At 44.1% G+C, this 15,725-nt stretch overlaps 1 protein-coding gene across 4 annotated transcripts in view; it reads right to left on the reverse strand.

The window, feature by feature from the left end:
- NR5A2 (nuclear receptor subfamily 5 group A member 2) overlaps positions 1–15,725 on the reverse strand; it is a 126,717-nt gene that overhangs the window by 32,407 nt on the left and 78,585 nt on the right. For all 4 annotated transcript variants that reach the window (XM_012744423.3, XM_012744419.3, XM_012744425.3 and 1 more), the window contains one exon: positions 14,720–14,867. In XM_012744423.3, coding sequence (XP_012599877.1) covers positions 14,720–14,867 — 148 coding nt within the window. The remainder of the gene's footprint in view (positions 1–14,719; positions 14,868–15,725) is intronic.

Below are 15,725 nucleotides of genomic sequence, written 5' to 3' on the forward strand. Positions count from 1 at the left end.
CGGGCTAAGAATCTCTGATCAGTTATCAGATTCTGTTCGCAATTAAGATTTGTAAGAGCACTCTTGAAGCTCTGACTCGGGTGAGGCAAAGGCAATACGTAACCTGAACATGTGTACCCACATTACTACGCCGAAATTAAAAAAATAGAAATAAAAATATTTGTAAGAGGAAAGGGATTTAGACACCAAATGTTTCCTCGTGGTAACATGGAAATCTGCAGAGAGTGAGCAGCCAGCGTGGGTGCCAAGTGCCCTGCAGTTTCAGCAGTGCTTGTGACTCGGATAAAACCTGTAGTAATAACCCTAAAACCGGTCACGAGAACCCAGTTCTGGCTGAAACCACACTTGCCAGTCTTGAGCAGCATGTTGGTGAGGGAAATGCTCACCATTTAAAAAGGTAGGATTGGTATCCAGCCCTCACCCTTTCCAGCAAGCCCTAGCAGGGCCATATTTCCTCCAGACTCCTGGATGGTGTATGGATTGGTAGGGTGGGTTATCATCACATCATCGTCATCAATGACAAGCATTTGCACAGTGTCCTCTGGTTTACAAACTTAATCAATTAGCCAGAAAAGCAGCAGTTGAGTAGTGGAGAAAATCCAGATTTTTGTGTCTAAAGCGTGCAAATCTCAGTTCTACTGCTGACTAGCTGGGTGACTTGGTATAGTTGTTTGACTTCCCTGATCTCAGCAAAGGGCAATAAAACAGGAATGGGTAACAACATCTGTCTTTCAAGGTTTGCTTATGAGGATTAGAGGCAACATGTATGAGGTGCTCTGCTCATAGACAACAATAAGACGTAGCAGCTATTATACCGAGTACATCAACTAAGCAATATTGGTTTTTAAAATGAACTATATTCCAGACATGGTGCTATGCGCTAGGAATGCAGAATGAAAACAGAGCTGGTGTTCCAGTTGTGGGACATACGAGAAATAATCGCAAAATAATGTGATCAGCAGAGAATCGTGTAAGGAGCAACAAGAGCTCAGAGGAAGAACTGTGCTGTGTATGTATGTGAAGTTAACATTCAAGAGAATGTTAGTCTTGAACTAAGACATGAAGGACGAACTTTACACGACACCCTGAGGTGAGTACTGAAGTCTACCTCTTATAGTTTAGGGAGCTTAAGGTCATGGTAGGCTGACATATTGTTATTAAATGTGGATACTACTGACACCAGCCATGCCCCTGTTGCTCAGACTTCTGGGTGACAGAAGTCAGGACTTTGGACTCTAAAATCTACATCTTCAAACTATGAAAACATTTTTAAAACATGCACAAAGTTCAGGCTTTAATCTTTACTCCTTATCCTCCCACTCCACGAATTCCCTTGAATTTAAGCTAGTAGTATGAGAGGGGAGAATTTGCTGATATTATTATGTAGTTACCATAAATATTTAGTATTAATACCGCATATCATTTTAGATTATTTGGTCTAAAATTTGTTAAAGAACATAGTTAATTTCTCTAAAAGGTTTCCGTGCTCAAATTCCAACAATTCCCTTGAAAGGAATATGTTATCCAGGATTTTAGTTCCAAAAGACATAGGCTTCTTTAAGTGAAATCTTCCAATTTCGTATGTTGTAAATAATTTCTATTTAACCAGTAGCTTTAAAGACTAGGTATTAGGAAGTCTAAACAAAGAATTACCACCTTTTCAGGCAAGTGAATTCACTATAGAACATTCACAATTCTAGAAAATTGGAGGGAAAAGGGTTTCTTGGTGCAGGATTCCCCAGAGAGCAGGGGAGGGCCTGGCCACTCCACTTGCCATAGTCTAGGTAGAAAACTAATTTCCTATTATTTGACATTGGATTGATTCGGGGATTCATGGCAGATGAAATAAAGGGAAGTGTCTTGAGTTTAGTTACTCTGACATATTTCAAACTATCAAGGATAATAACAACACCTTCAGTTAGTGGATCAAAGATGTTAAACTGTGGCTTGGTACTGAATTAATATATCAGTTATTGCTGAAATGAGAACGATCTTTTTCATATAATCTGCACACCAAAGATTCTATGTGATTAGAGGCACTTCTCAAAAAGCAGCCTTGATTCATATGACATTCACGGATATAAATACAGATGTTTTGAACCATAACCATTCATTAGGGCCATGTGCGAGACACTGTGCTAAGTTTTTCATCCTATTAACAGTTACTGCATTTCGCCCTCACTGCAATGCTGCAGGCAGATCATTATCGCCCAGACTTCACAGATGGAGAAAGGGAGGTGACACAAGTTCCTAAGGATGCAGAAGAGCCAGAACCTTGGGTTCAAGCCTACAGTCATGACCGTTGGGGGCCCGCCTTGATGGTAAGAAAGTGGGCACGAATGCTCGCTTTCGTGAGAAAAGGGAATGGTCCCTTTTCTCGCTTCACCCATTATCCTCTCAGACCCCAATCATGAGGTTCCTTTCCTGCACCGTACAGAGAGACGACAGGCCGGAATCGGTGAGCCTGGTGTGGTGCGTGGGCTCTCGGACTGATAGCCGTGTGCCTTGGGCACGTCAGCCAGGCTCTGAGCCTAGTCACATTATGTAAGATAACCGTGACTTCTAACGGTGCGTTACACGCCAAGGATAATGTCACACATGGAGGGTGTTTCCTAAGCACAGAAGGTCTATGGGGGAAACAGAATGTGGTTGGAGGTGCTGGTGTGGGGGAATCGCGGAGTTATCGTTTCCTGAGCACAGGGTTCTAATTTTGGAAGATTGGTCACAATCAATGTGTATGTACTAAATGCCACTACACTGTCCACTTGAAAATAGTCAAAATGGTAAATTTTATGTTATGTCGATTTTACCACAATTAAATAAAAAGTGAAGAAAATGTGCACGTTACAAAAAGTTCTGTATAGATGCTAATGAGCCGACTGCAATTATTATTCTCCCTTAGGATAAACAGCGCAGAGCAGGGATTGTTACACCAGGTGTGCCACCAAGGCTTATCGGCACAGTCACATGTTGCTTAACAACAGGGAGACACTCTGGAAGTGCCTCATTAGGCGATTTTATCATTGTGCGAAAATCAAAGAGTGAACGTGCACCAACCCACCACACACTGAGGCTACCTGGTGGAGCCCATTGCTCGTAGGCTACAGACCTGCACAGTGTGTTACCGTACTGCATACCAGAGGCATTTGTAACACAGTGGCAAGTACTTGCGTAACTAACATATCTAGGCCAGGCGTGGTGGCTCATGCCTGCAATCCTAGCACTCTGGGAGGCCGAGGTGGGAGGATCACTTGAGCTCAGGAGTTCGAGATCAGCCTGAGCGAGACTGAGACCCCCATCTCTACTAAAAATAGAAAAATTAGCCGGTTGTCATGGCACGCAAGCCTGTAGTCCCAGCTGCTAGGGAGGCTGAGCCAGGAGGATTGCTTGAACACCAGAGTCTGAGGTTGCTGTGAGCTAGGCTGACGCCACGGCATCCTACATAGGGCAACAGAGTGAGACTCTGTCTCAAAAAACAACAACAACAAAAACTTAGCCCGACATGATGGCATGTGCCTATAGTCCCAGCTACTCGAGGACTGCTTGAGCCATGGTGATGCCACTGCGTTCTATCCTGGGCAACAGAATGAGACTCTGTCTCAAATACAATAAAGATAAGAAGTATAATACAGTAAATATTAGATGATAAAAAATGTTCAATTCCATTATAGTCTTATAGGACACCACCATCATATAAGTAGCCTGTCATTGACCAAAATGTCATCGTGTGGCACGTGACTGTCTAATCAAGATAGGACAAAATGATGATACACAATTAGAATGGGATCACTCCCCCAAGGGATTTGGCCGAATTGTCCGATTCGAGCACACAATCGCCACTCAGGCCACACGGACCCTTACGGGTGGCAGAGAGCTCCAAGTGGCCCCAGGAGTCAGGGCTGTCGAGGTGTAAGAGACGGTGGAGCGAGTGTGTCTTGCATAGTTCAGGCTGCCCAGTGCATAGCACACGCAGCTGCCCTAGCGCAGCAAAAGGCAAGGTGCACGCCTTACTTTTCTGGGAAATTACTTTTACACGTCACAGTGACGGTGTTTTTAGATTTAGTTAGAAAGGACGACCAAGAAACGTGTCTGTATCTGCATGTGTCCTCTTCCACGCAGAGCCCAAAAATCTCCGTTCAAACCCTGGCTGTGCACGTCTGCTCGTAAGTCACGTAACCTCTGTTCACCTCCATTTCCTTATTTGGAAAGGAGAGGTGTCTGTACTTGGCAACGTCGCAGGTTCTTTTCTATGCTAATGCTCTAGCATTCAGTTTTTCCAGAGTTGAGGCCAAAGTTGCTGTCCAAAAGCTAGGCAGCTCGAAGTGTGGGTGTTGGAGACAGTGCCGCTTGATGACACTCCTGGAGGTGACCCCACGCACAGTCCCCCTGCTCTTTTTCACGCCTCCAGTTGCTGTCAGCTTTGTGTAATGCGAGGGCTGACGAAGGCCCTCTGATTAATGACACAGGACGGGAGAGAGTAGCATGTGTGTGGAACAAGCATCTGTTCCGTGGACAGCAGGAACAGACAGACGGACGGGAGATGCACGCAGCGTTGTTGGTGGCATGCCGTATTTTGGAATCACGGCACCTTATTTGGAAGGGCGTCCCCAGGGTTCAAAGTGCAGTTTGGTTTCTATGGAGGCATTTTCCTGTCTTTGGAAAGATTACACGTTGCCAGTTCATACGCTGCCTAGTACAATGGTTTTTGCATAGTAGGCACTCAATATATTTTGTGGGATTTAATGTTTCAAAAGTGATGAAAAGCCTTTTACTTTCACATTTGTTTTGGTTTCCTGGCTTGAATTGGTCTGCTTGGAATTTAACCTTCTTAACCAAACATAGCCAGAACTCAAGATTGGGCTCATCAGATTTTATCAGTGAGCGAGAAGGAAGTTCTAACGAAGAGCTCAGATGTGAGTCACTCATTGACTCCATTCCAGAATAGACCTGAGGCCCAGGTGTCCAGAGTTCACGTGTGTGCAGGATCTGAGCAGATTGTGTTAATCGACTAACCGCTCCCGAGTCTGCACTAAGACAACCACGTTATCCTGAGATTTTCGCAGAGCGCTGGCATGGCTAACACAGGGAGAAATGTCAAAGGGCACAGCATTCTCACTGGACTTCTCGTATTGCTTATTTCCAGCTTGCCAGGCAAATATGTCTCTGAGAAATCACCTCGCTAAATGGCAGCAGTTAGCAAAATGACAACATTAGCATTAACAACTAAAATATGATAAATATTTTTTGGGGCATAAGCTATTCAGAAATATGCTTAAATAAATGCTATTTAAGCAATTATATTCTTGTGCCAGCAAATAACAAATGATAATCACTTCTTCCCTGGCTGTAAGTATGTATTGATTAAGTTCAAACTTAGAACTCCAAAATGAATTATATCTGGCCACTGCTAAACTGCCTCGCTTGCTGAAAGGAAAAAAAAATCCACACAACACCTATTATGCCGCATTTAATTAAGACAAGCATCAACTTTATGTGCCATTATTTGCTTCTGCCAAATCTCTATGGTGTAAATATTGAGCGGTGGCATCTCTTGAATGCTAATCAATCCTTTCTGAATTTCAAATGATTACATAAGTTTTAGGAAATGCTTATTTGCTAGCATTGCCCTCAGCTGCATACGTATGGGCAAGGCATTAGTATGGAGATACGTGTGGTTGACAAGTGTCTAGTGAGTGTTTTTCTAAATTAGAATGTCACATATGAAAAGATAAAAACTGAGACAGAATACAAATTGTAAGAACACTGGGATATTTCTTTTCTGTCTTCCTGAGGAAGAATTTAATCAATGCACTTGGGTAAAGACTGAGGTAGACGCACTGCTTCACCACACTGTGGCCGGTCAGTGGTGGTGTGTATGCGTGCACGCGTGTGTGTGTACACATGCATGTGCATATGTGCGCGTGCGTGTGCAATCACAGGTGGAGGGAGCTGTAAGAACACAAATATTGCGACCAGCTTCAGGAAGGACAATCACTACAGAATGGGAAGATTGGTTTTTGCTGTTTCAAGACCAGCCTTTATGCAGCTACCAGATAGGAAGACTTTTATGGCTTGCAGACTGCCATACCTGTTTCAGAATTAATACTCAGACATAAATTATTATGTACAAACGTACATTTTTACTGGTTTTCGACCTTCCAGAAGCTGCTTCCAGCACCTGGGGAGAGGGTCCCTTAAGGAACAAGAGGCTCGCCTGTGCTGCTTTCCAGGTTAGCTGTAGGTTGCTGTGCGGCCAATGGCACGTTTGGTGCGGTTATCCTCTAACATGTAAAAAAGTATCCTCTTTCTTTTTGTAACCCCCTTCACTCCCTTTTCCAAAACTGTGTCGACAAAATCTCTAGGCTTCTGTGCAACTGCTGAGGAGATGGAGCTTGGGGACTCCAGCCATGTCCCCGTGCACATCTTCCTCTGGGGAGCCGTGCTGAGGAAGGGCAGAAGCCCGGCCCCGAGTTCTGAACGCAGCCCGGGCCAGAACGACTCCCTTCCCAGTCGGACAGCCCATGCCGCAGTCACCCGGCGACCCTTCAAACTGCTTCCTCTCCAAGAGGGTGGAAGAAAATCCCCTCCGAACGTACGCTGCACTGCCCACGGCCGCCGGACTCGGATCTTCAGGAGGAATGGCCATGTAAGCGCCAGCTTGAAACACGCTCACTCCCTCCACTGCATGGCCAGCCGTCCTCCCTCCCCAGGACTTCGTGGAGTCTTTTCTCCTGACAGGAGATCACGCACCAGCCCTGGTGGTAGCTTCATAAGCCTTCTTCCCACTGAGCAAAAGGAGAGGCCCTCTCTTACAGAAAAATACAACAGGCAAGCAGAGAGAGGCTCCGGCTGAAGTGCTGTGGTTTTCTGGGCTGTGTTAACACAGGAGCCTCTTGTCTGCCTCACTGAACCCTGGGAAGCTGTAGAAATCATCAGGTCTCTGCTGTCTCTCCCCTTAAGTGAGATGTGAGGGCAGTAGCTGCTCTGTAATTCTCTGCCCAATTATAAAGCCTTTACTTTTTCAAGTGAATAGAGAGAGAGAGAGAGAGTGTGTGTGTGGGAGGGGGGGACAGGGAGGAAGGGAGGGAGAGAGAGAGAGAGAGAGAGAGAGAGGGAGGAAGGGAGGGAGGGACAGAGAGGGAGGGAGGGAGGAAGGGACAGAAAGGGAGGGACAGAGAGGGAGGGAGAGGGAGGGATAGGAAGGGAGGGAGGGAGGGAGAGAGAGGGAGGGATAGGAAGGGAAGGAGGGACAGAGAGGGAGGGAGGGAGGAAGGGAGGGACAGAGAGGGAGGGAGGGAGGAAGGGAGGGACAGAGAGGGAGGGAGGGAAGGAGGGGGGAGGGAGGGAGAGGGAGGGAGGGAGAGGGAGGGTGGGACAGAGAGGGAGGGACAGAGAGGGAGGGAGGGAGGGACAGAGAGGGAAGGAGAAGGACAGACAGAGAGGGAGGGGCAGAGACGGAGCCAGCAGTGATGAGAGGAAGCTCCCGTAGGGGACAGGCTTGTGCCAGGCTTGTGCCGGAGTCTCAGCTCTGCACAGAGACCCTGCCTGGGCTTGGGCACAGGTGATCAGACCCCTATAAACATTCTGCTTCCCCAGCTGCCCTGCGGGAAGCTTTCACAGTGAACCCCTGCCAGGTTCTGACTCGGAAAGCCAGAGGAAAAATGGCATTCTTAGGTAAAGGGAAAACAAGTGCTAGATCTTCATTTAAATGTCAAAGCAGAAGGATCACTGAACAAAATTCACAGAAGGGAAAAAATGCTAATCATATCAGAAACTAAAGACTCTTGGAAAACTAACCATGGCAGATATGAATTCCCTTACTCAAAACACTAAACCCACCCACATTTGTCAGCAAATGTGGGCGACTCTATTCACCATCAGCAGCGTCCACATCGTGCCCCAGGAGCGACTGTCGCCTCTAGGGAAGCAAGAGGCCCCACCTGCGGCAGAACAGGGCGCGTCACCGCCTAGACCTCACAGACAAGTTGGCTCCTCCTTTTCTACCGCAGGATTTCTAGTCCCAGCCATGACCAGAGGGGAAGAGGGTGACCAGTACTTTAGTAATTTTTTCCCCCTTTACCATCACAAACAGACATATAAGCTGTGATCACTTAGCTTTCCTAATGCCTAGTAAACGGCCCACAGAAAGTGTCAAAGCTAAGAGGCAACATGAAACTATGAAGAGGAAGTCTTTGGACAGGGAGGGACCAAAGCTTCGTGGTGGAGGCTTTATACGAGCTCACCTGGAGATAAAAACAAACAAAAGCTTATCATATACAGTTGACCCTTGAACAACATGGTTTGAATGCGGGGTCCACTTATGTGTGGATTACTTTCAACCAAACGCGGATGTGAAACGCAGTACTGGTAGGAGGCTAAACCCCAGGGCTGACGCCCATGGGACTGCAGCAGGTGCAGATTTGGTACCTGTGGGGTTCCCACAACCACCGCCCCGTGGACACCAAGGGATGACTGTGTTTAGAAACCTAGCGAATCAGAAGCTACACAACTGCTTGGCATATTCAATGAAGATTGGAAATTCATGTAAAGTATTTCCCTGCTTTTACCCAGTACAGGTTGGCTTTCCTTTGGCTCCACGTTCTTTAGATGATTGTCCGAATTTCCTACATCATTCTACCTGAATCAGTGGTACCTTCGTAAGCACAGTCATCCCTCAGTACACTGGGGTGGGGGGTCCATTGCAGGAAGCCCGCATTTACAAAAAACCCTAAATACTCAGTTCCGCAGTTAGACCTTCCGGACCTTCAGAAACTGCAGATACGAAAAGTCAGCCCCTGTACGTGGGTTTCACATTCCACAATACTGCGTTTTCCATTTGCCTTCGCTGGCAGAAATGCAGATACTTTGGGCCAACCTGTATTTATTGAAAAAAAAAAAAAGATTGGTGTATGAGTGGACCTGCCATAGTTCAGCCCGAGTTGTTCAAGGGTCAGGTGTATATAGTGTTTTCAATACCAATTGATGAGTTAGAATGTCTCTAAAGAGGATGGCGCACTGGAGCAGAGACTGGCATTTGGGGTTGTTAGATCTAGACCTGGCGCTGAGCCTACAATGTTGGATAAATCACCTAATTTTGTTTCTTCAACTACAAAATGGGAGGGGTGTTCTCTTAGGTTCCCCACTCTCTGTAAGGGGGAAACTAAGCAATTTACCCACCAGAAGCCCTTATTACTAACACTAGCAAAGAAAAGCATGCTTTGTCAGTGTTAACGCCTTCTGTGGCTCTTTTTGGTGTTTGACATGCTTAGTGTCAAAATTTCAAATAGACCCTACAGGCTGGTTATCAGTAATCAATTCCATTTAATATTTCATAAACAAAGAAGGACTCTGTTTAGTCTGTTTTCTTATAATAATCCCCTTCATAATGTGAAGATTTACCTACTTTATAAAGTTTTTTTTTAAAAAAAGCCAAATCCTCTAATATTTATCCATAGGATCTATTTTCCAGCCTCTCTTCAAATTTTGTGCTTGTTTTTCTTTCTTTGAACTAATTTTTCCATTTCTCATTATTTTTCTTTTAAACCTAGAAATTGGGAGGAAAAGCATTCTTTCATTCATGAATGCAATAAATATGTATTAAAAACCTATATCTGTCAGGTAGCATATGAGGAGGAAAACATGCACCGTGTTCACGAACCTTGTAGTTTATTACTCTGGTAGATGAAAGGCCTTTGCTTCACTAAGAAAACCAGAGCAAGCACGTGGCCCCCCCTTGTCTGGTGTCAGAAGTAGCTTAAAGCAGCCATGACAAAGAGAAAAATATTCTGCTCTGCCTTAAATGAACCAATTTTTTCCTTCCAAATTATGGGTTTTTTGAGACAGAGTCTCACTCTGTTGCCCGGTTAGAGTGCCGTGGCATCAACCTAGCTCACAGCAACCTCAATCTCCTGGGCTCAAGCGATCCTTCTGCCTCAGCCTCCCGGGTAGCTGGGACTACAGGCATGTGCCACCATGCCCGGCTAATTTTTTCTATATACTTTTAGCTGTCCAGCTAATTTCTTTCTATTTTTAGTAGAGATGGAGTCTTGCTCTTGCTCAGGCTGGTCTCAAACTCCTGAACTCAAATGATCTGCCCGCCTCTGCCTCCCAGAGTGTGAGGATTACAGACATCAGCCCCCTCTCCTGGCTCCAAATTTAAAGGTCTTTCAAGACCTTAAGGTGTTACTACCCATCCATTTTTCCCCCTCTACCCATCTATTTTCAAAACCCTTTCTAGTTGTTGATCAAATCACATTGTTTATTAATAAATAATACTGTTTATTCTGGGACATTTCACTAATTGCTTAGATGATCTTATATTTAAGATAATGTGCTTTATTCACAGCAGTGGCTCATGTCTGTAATCCTAGCACTCTGGGAGGCCGAGGCAGAATTGCTAAAGCTCAGGAGTTCAAGACCAGCCTGAGCTAGAGCGAGACCCTGTCTCTACTAAAAATAGGAGTCTCTACTAAAAATAGGAAAATTAACTGGGCATCCTGGTATGTGCCTGTGGTCCCAGCTACTTGGGAGGCTGAGGCAGGAGGATCGCTTGAGCCCAGGAGTTAGCTATGATGATGACCCTGGACTCTACCTGGGGCAACAGACCAAGACTCTGTCTTTAAAAAAAAAAAAAACTCCATTTGTTTATCTATTTTATCAGTAAATATTTTGTAAGCCCCTACTGTATACCAAGCAATGTGCTAGAAACCTGGGGTACAGAGAAAACATAAAGGACAATGTCTAACCTCAGTCGAGATTCAGTCCAGAGCATCAAATTCTGCTGCATAGAAGTATTCACAGTCCCTTTCAAGGGACTTAGAAAGTCTAAACTTAAAGAGACTTGAAGTAAATTTTCCCAGAAATTTGGGCTTGGGAAACTCCCTCAAAGAGAATAACAGTCTTTAATTCAGCTGAATATAAGAAATGCTTTCAGAAATATTGGTTGGTAGGACAAGGGAATAATTTACAACAAATCAAGGGTATTCATTAGGGGATATAGGATGTGATATGCCTCTCGTATTTTCTCTTGCCACCTGGGCGTCAAGAAGAGTCTAGCAATGTCTGGCTACTGAGTTTTCAGGATAAGAAAATGCAAAGGCCAGAGTCACATCTTAGTTGGCACAGTCTGGCTACTTGTTGCTTTGAGCACTTAAGCCACATTCATACTCTTGATGGGCTTGAACCTGTCATGGGGTTACTCAGGATGCTGTAGTTAGAGATCAAGCAATTGCTTTCCAGTTCCGCTTTTGTTTCCAGGGGAGAACAGTTTGTAGGGATTCTACTTGTCTTGGGAATGCAGGCCATGATGATATTATTTGAGGATCACGATCCCCTGTGCTGCTTCCTCTATAGGATTTATTTCTACATTGGTTGATGACGCCAGTCACTGATTCATTTTTAGAAGAAGGTAGAAAGAAATATAAACCAATCAATAAACATTAGCAATCTTATTCTAGCCTCTCAAGCCAAACTTAGACTATCTCCTGGTCAACTTAGAATATCTCCTTTTTCGCCAAGTTGTAAACTGGCTCAAATTATATCGTCTCATCATAGTTAGAAACAAAATATGGTAAGTTAGCAGGATTTTAAGAAAACATTGTAACTAACAGAAATAGGGTCTCCAGAGACTACTGTATTAAACACAGAGAAACAGCCTCCCAGGACAGGGCATTTTTTACTGTTGTTTCCTTTTTCACCCAACGTAACAAATCGATGTATCTGCTCACGGATACAATGTGGGGGAAAATGAGACAGATCAGGATTTGTGTCGGTGGTACTTTTCACGTCAGCCCTGCCACTAGCTGTCTGTGAAATCAGCAATCAGCATGAGTGAAGAAAGATTTTGAGGAGGAGGATGGCTCCTACTGACCCAGCTGGTCAGTTGCTGCTCCTGCGGACCCTTCCGTTCTGGCAGAACACCCAGGGACCTGAGACTCATCCTAGACTGACTTCTCCCTCTCCGCTGCCACATTCGTGGTTTGCCACCCATAACTGAATCACATCCCTCGTTTCACGCCCTTTCCCGTGGGGTACTAAAGCCACATCTGAGTGTGGGGTTTCCAGCATTGCCCCCACCCCCGTCCACTCCACTTTCCACGCTGCTACCGCCAAGGCGAACCAACTTGAGCGACTCGGCTCAGTCCCGCCTTTTATGAGCGCTTTGCTGTACTTTCCGGCGCTCTGCAGAACCCAAACCGCAGCACCTGCTCCTGCTCGCCGTGGCATCCCAGCGCCCGACGCGTGGTCAGCGCCCAGTGAGGATGAGCTGCACGGCTCGGAGGCCCCCAGTGCCGCAACCAGGCTCTCGTCTACCTCCACTTACGTCTGCGGCTAACCCCAACCACAGTCATCGACCAACTGTCCCCACACTCGTGTGCTGTCTCGTGCCTCCACGCTGTTGCGCTGGCCACGCTTTTGGCTTGTAATGCTGCACCTGCTCGGGCCACAGCCCACCTTCTCTCACCAAATCTGTCTGCAAAACAGCGTCCTCTCTCTGCACAGCCCCTGGCCTCTGACCAGCCCAGAAAACCCGCATGCTCCTCCAGCACCAAAGGGGCTCAGGGCCGAGGTCAGAGCACGCTGGGTTTCAGGCTCAGGGGGCTGAAGGCTCGCAGGGGTTTGGGACAGCAGGTGCTGGCTTAGGGCTTGGGCTCAGCTTTTAGCTGTCACCCTGGTATGATTTTATCCTCAGTCTAGGTGTTCTGGGTATCTGAAGGTTGATTATCTCCGTAGCTCAATAAAGTTGAAATTAAAAAAAAGATTATTCATTGTTCCTGTGGGGTAAAATGTTTTCCACTCATAAACTGGAAACTACCTGAATTTTCCTGCCAGTTACATTTTTCCCTGCTTCTTTAAAAATAAACTCTTGGTCAAAACTGTATTTACCTCTGATCTGAAAGCCATGTTTTCCTTTCTTCCTTAAACAACAAATAGACATGGTCTTAAATGGCTATGAAGCTAGCTATTGACTAGAGCCTCCGGTTCCTGAAACAGTCAGCATGCTCCTTAAAGAAGAGAGTGTGTGGCTGAGGTTCTGGTAAATATAAGCCCCAGTTGTTCAGGAAGGTAGTTCGTGGCGTTCAAAGGTTGAATGCTTTTCAGATCTGCTCCCCTCCCTTCCAGCATTGGCAGAGAGTGTAATCAATTTTTAAAATGACGAAGGAAAGATAAAAGTGTTGAAAACTAAAGATGGCTCACGGTTAATGTGTGTGTCTTCAAATTTAATACAGTTCTTCAACTAATTTAAAATACCATTGAAGTGAGATGATATTCTCTAAATATTTTATCACTAAGATGCTATAAGATTTCTGACACATGTATTACCACATTTTCCATTTAATTACTGATCAAATGTACTAGTTGAAAAGACTAAGATATTGCCATAAACCAGAATAATTTGTGCAATTACAGCAAGAAGGACTCTGTTATCTTCCCCTTTATAAAAACTGTTGTGGGGTAAAAGATGCAGACTCACTTGAATAGAACTTTCCTTTTTATTGTGGTTAATACAGAAACCACACAGGATCTAGTCTTGGCATCGCAAACCTTTGAACACTACATCTGTGAAATTCTGTTGTCTTTTTAAATTTTCAGTAACATTTCTTTTTGCTATATTTATCACATTTTCCAAAATATGAAAAATGCTCTTTTTATTTTAAATGTTGACTACACGTGAAAAATTAACTCTGGTTCCATTACTTCAAACTATTCCTTTATTAGCAACAGTTGTGCAGTGCTGTCAAGAAGAATTTTAAAACTAAAGTACCAAATTTGGAGAGTGGACACATCTGTTTTGCTTTGCAGTTTGTTTTATTGTTTTATTTCTTAGGATATGAATTCACAACTATCTTATAACTGAAGACTAAAGAAAAAGCATATGTTGGTAAATCTGATTTCTGCATTTTTCTTTTTCATTCGAGGGAAGTTGCCTCCCTCAGCTGTCTGCCAATAAGTAATAAATGGACTTGGCAAAAAGTTTATTTAAGTTGGCTTTATTAAGCCAACAAAATACAGAAATCAAGTAAGGGACAGGCAGAAAAATCTGTTCCTTTGAAGTCAATAAAAATCCATCTCCTTAATCCTTTTTTTATTCCGAGCAGTGGTGATTTTTCTCATCTGACTCACTGAGAACCTTGATTTAGCTAATCTGTCTTGCTTAGTTATCTTTCTTCTCCAAAGCTTTCCTAAAGAAGCATCCTTTGCCCTTGACAACTGTCATCTTTTATACTTGCAGAGTGGTGCATCTAGTTATAAACATTCTTTAGTTAATCCCGAAAGAGATTTAAAAAACAGGTTTTTAATTACTATCCATATTTTAGAAGAATAAAAACAGCAGTAGGTAGCAAGCTGAAACAAAAGACACATAGAAATGATCAAGGTGGAAAGGTGGCTATAATTTGATGCCACACGTCTTTTCTGAGCTATCTCCTTCAAGCTCTGTCAGAGCTATATTTGACTATTTCTTTCCTGTCCATTGTGAAAGAAAATCCAGGACTGCAATACTTTAACCCATTTTCCACACCCCAACCTATCCACAAAGGGGCTATGAATCATGTAGAAATATGTAAGGAAATATGTTCATGTTTGAAGGTTTCATGTGATTCGAAAGGAAGGGCATTATCTTGATAGAAGAAAAACACAGATTGACTTCAAGACACTCAAACGTCAGTATCATTTAGTAACCTCTGGTTGTATGTGGTATGAGAAAAGGATTTCTTACCTAGACTGAAGAGCACCAAGAATTTCAGACACACAAACTCTCGTTGATCAAACTGCAGAGAACGAAGTTTTGCCACTAACTCCTGCGCGTGACTCATGAGGTTGTTGAGGGTGGCCCCAGCCTGGGACGCTATGACAGAATAGTCCACCTGCAACACAGAACCACGCAGTTTTGTGGATGATTAGAACGAAAAATGTATGTTTCACTTGAGTTTGTTTAGAACTGAGGATAAAAGTCAGGCTGCAATACAAATTGGTAACAGAAGACTTTCCCCATGAGAGTAGTTTAGACACATTCTATTTATTATAAAAGTTCTCTTAAAGTATATATACCAAAAAGGTATATATACCATTTTATATTATGAAATTACACTATCACATAAGATAAAAATGCTTAATTCTCATGAATAAGTGGAAAGAAAAATATACTGCCCATAAAAAGTAAATCTAGAGCAACATTCTATGCGATTACCACGATATCAACTAGCACACGAGGAGGATAAAGGCAGAGATACATTTCTGTTTGTATTATGAGACTACATTTTAAAGTAACCACGGTTCAAGACTGCATGCTTGTGGATGAGGAATCGCATTTAAATTATTCTTTAGTTTGCTGCTTCCTAAAAAGCCATGGCATTAAACTACTACGTTCAGATCATTACATCAGATTACACCAGATTAATGCACTTCTCTCTAAAGACAGCAATGACCTTATTTATAAGAAGAATAATTCCTTAGTCTGGAAAGCAAAAAAAAAAAAAAAAAGGCTTATTTGCCTTTTCATGAAAAGAAAAAAAATTGCTGCTGGGCACTAAGCTTAGATCATTCACGGGGACACAGGGGCTGCACGTACAGTAAGTTAAGACGTCGGGAAGGCTGTCAGCGGCAGCGCGGCTCGGCCGCTGCGATTACGGCATAATGGGAAAGCCCAGGTGGTACCTGACGCTCCGTCCTTTCTTTACTGGGGAGTTCTCAGGCAACCAGATACTCTTTCAGGTGCATTTAAT

This window comes from Microcebus murinus, chromosome 23 (genome assembly GCF_040939455.1).
Source record: "Microcebus murinus isolate Inina chromosome 23, M.murinus_Inina_mat1.0, whole genome shotgun sequence".
NCBI lineage: Eukaryota > Metazoa > Chordata > Mammalia > Primates > Cheirogaleidae > Microcebus > Microcebus murinus.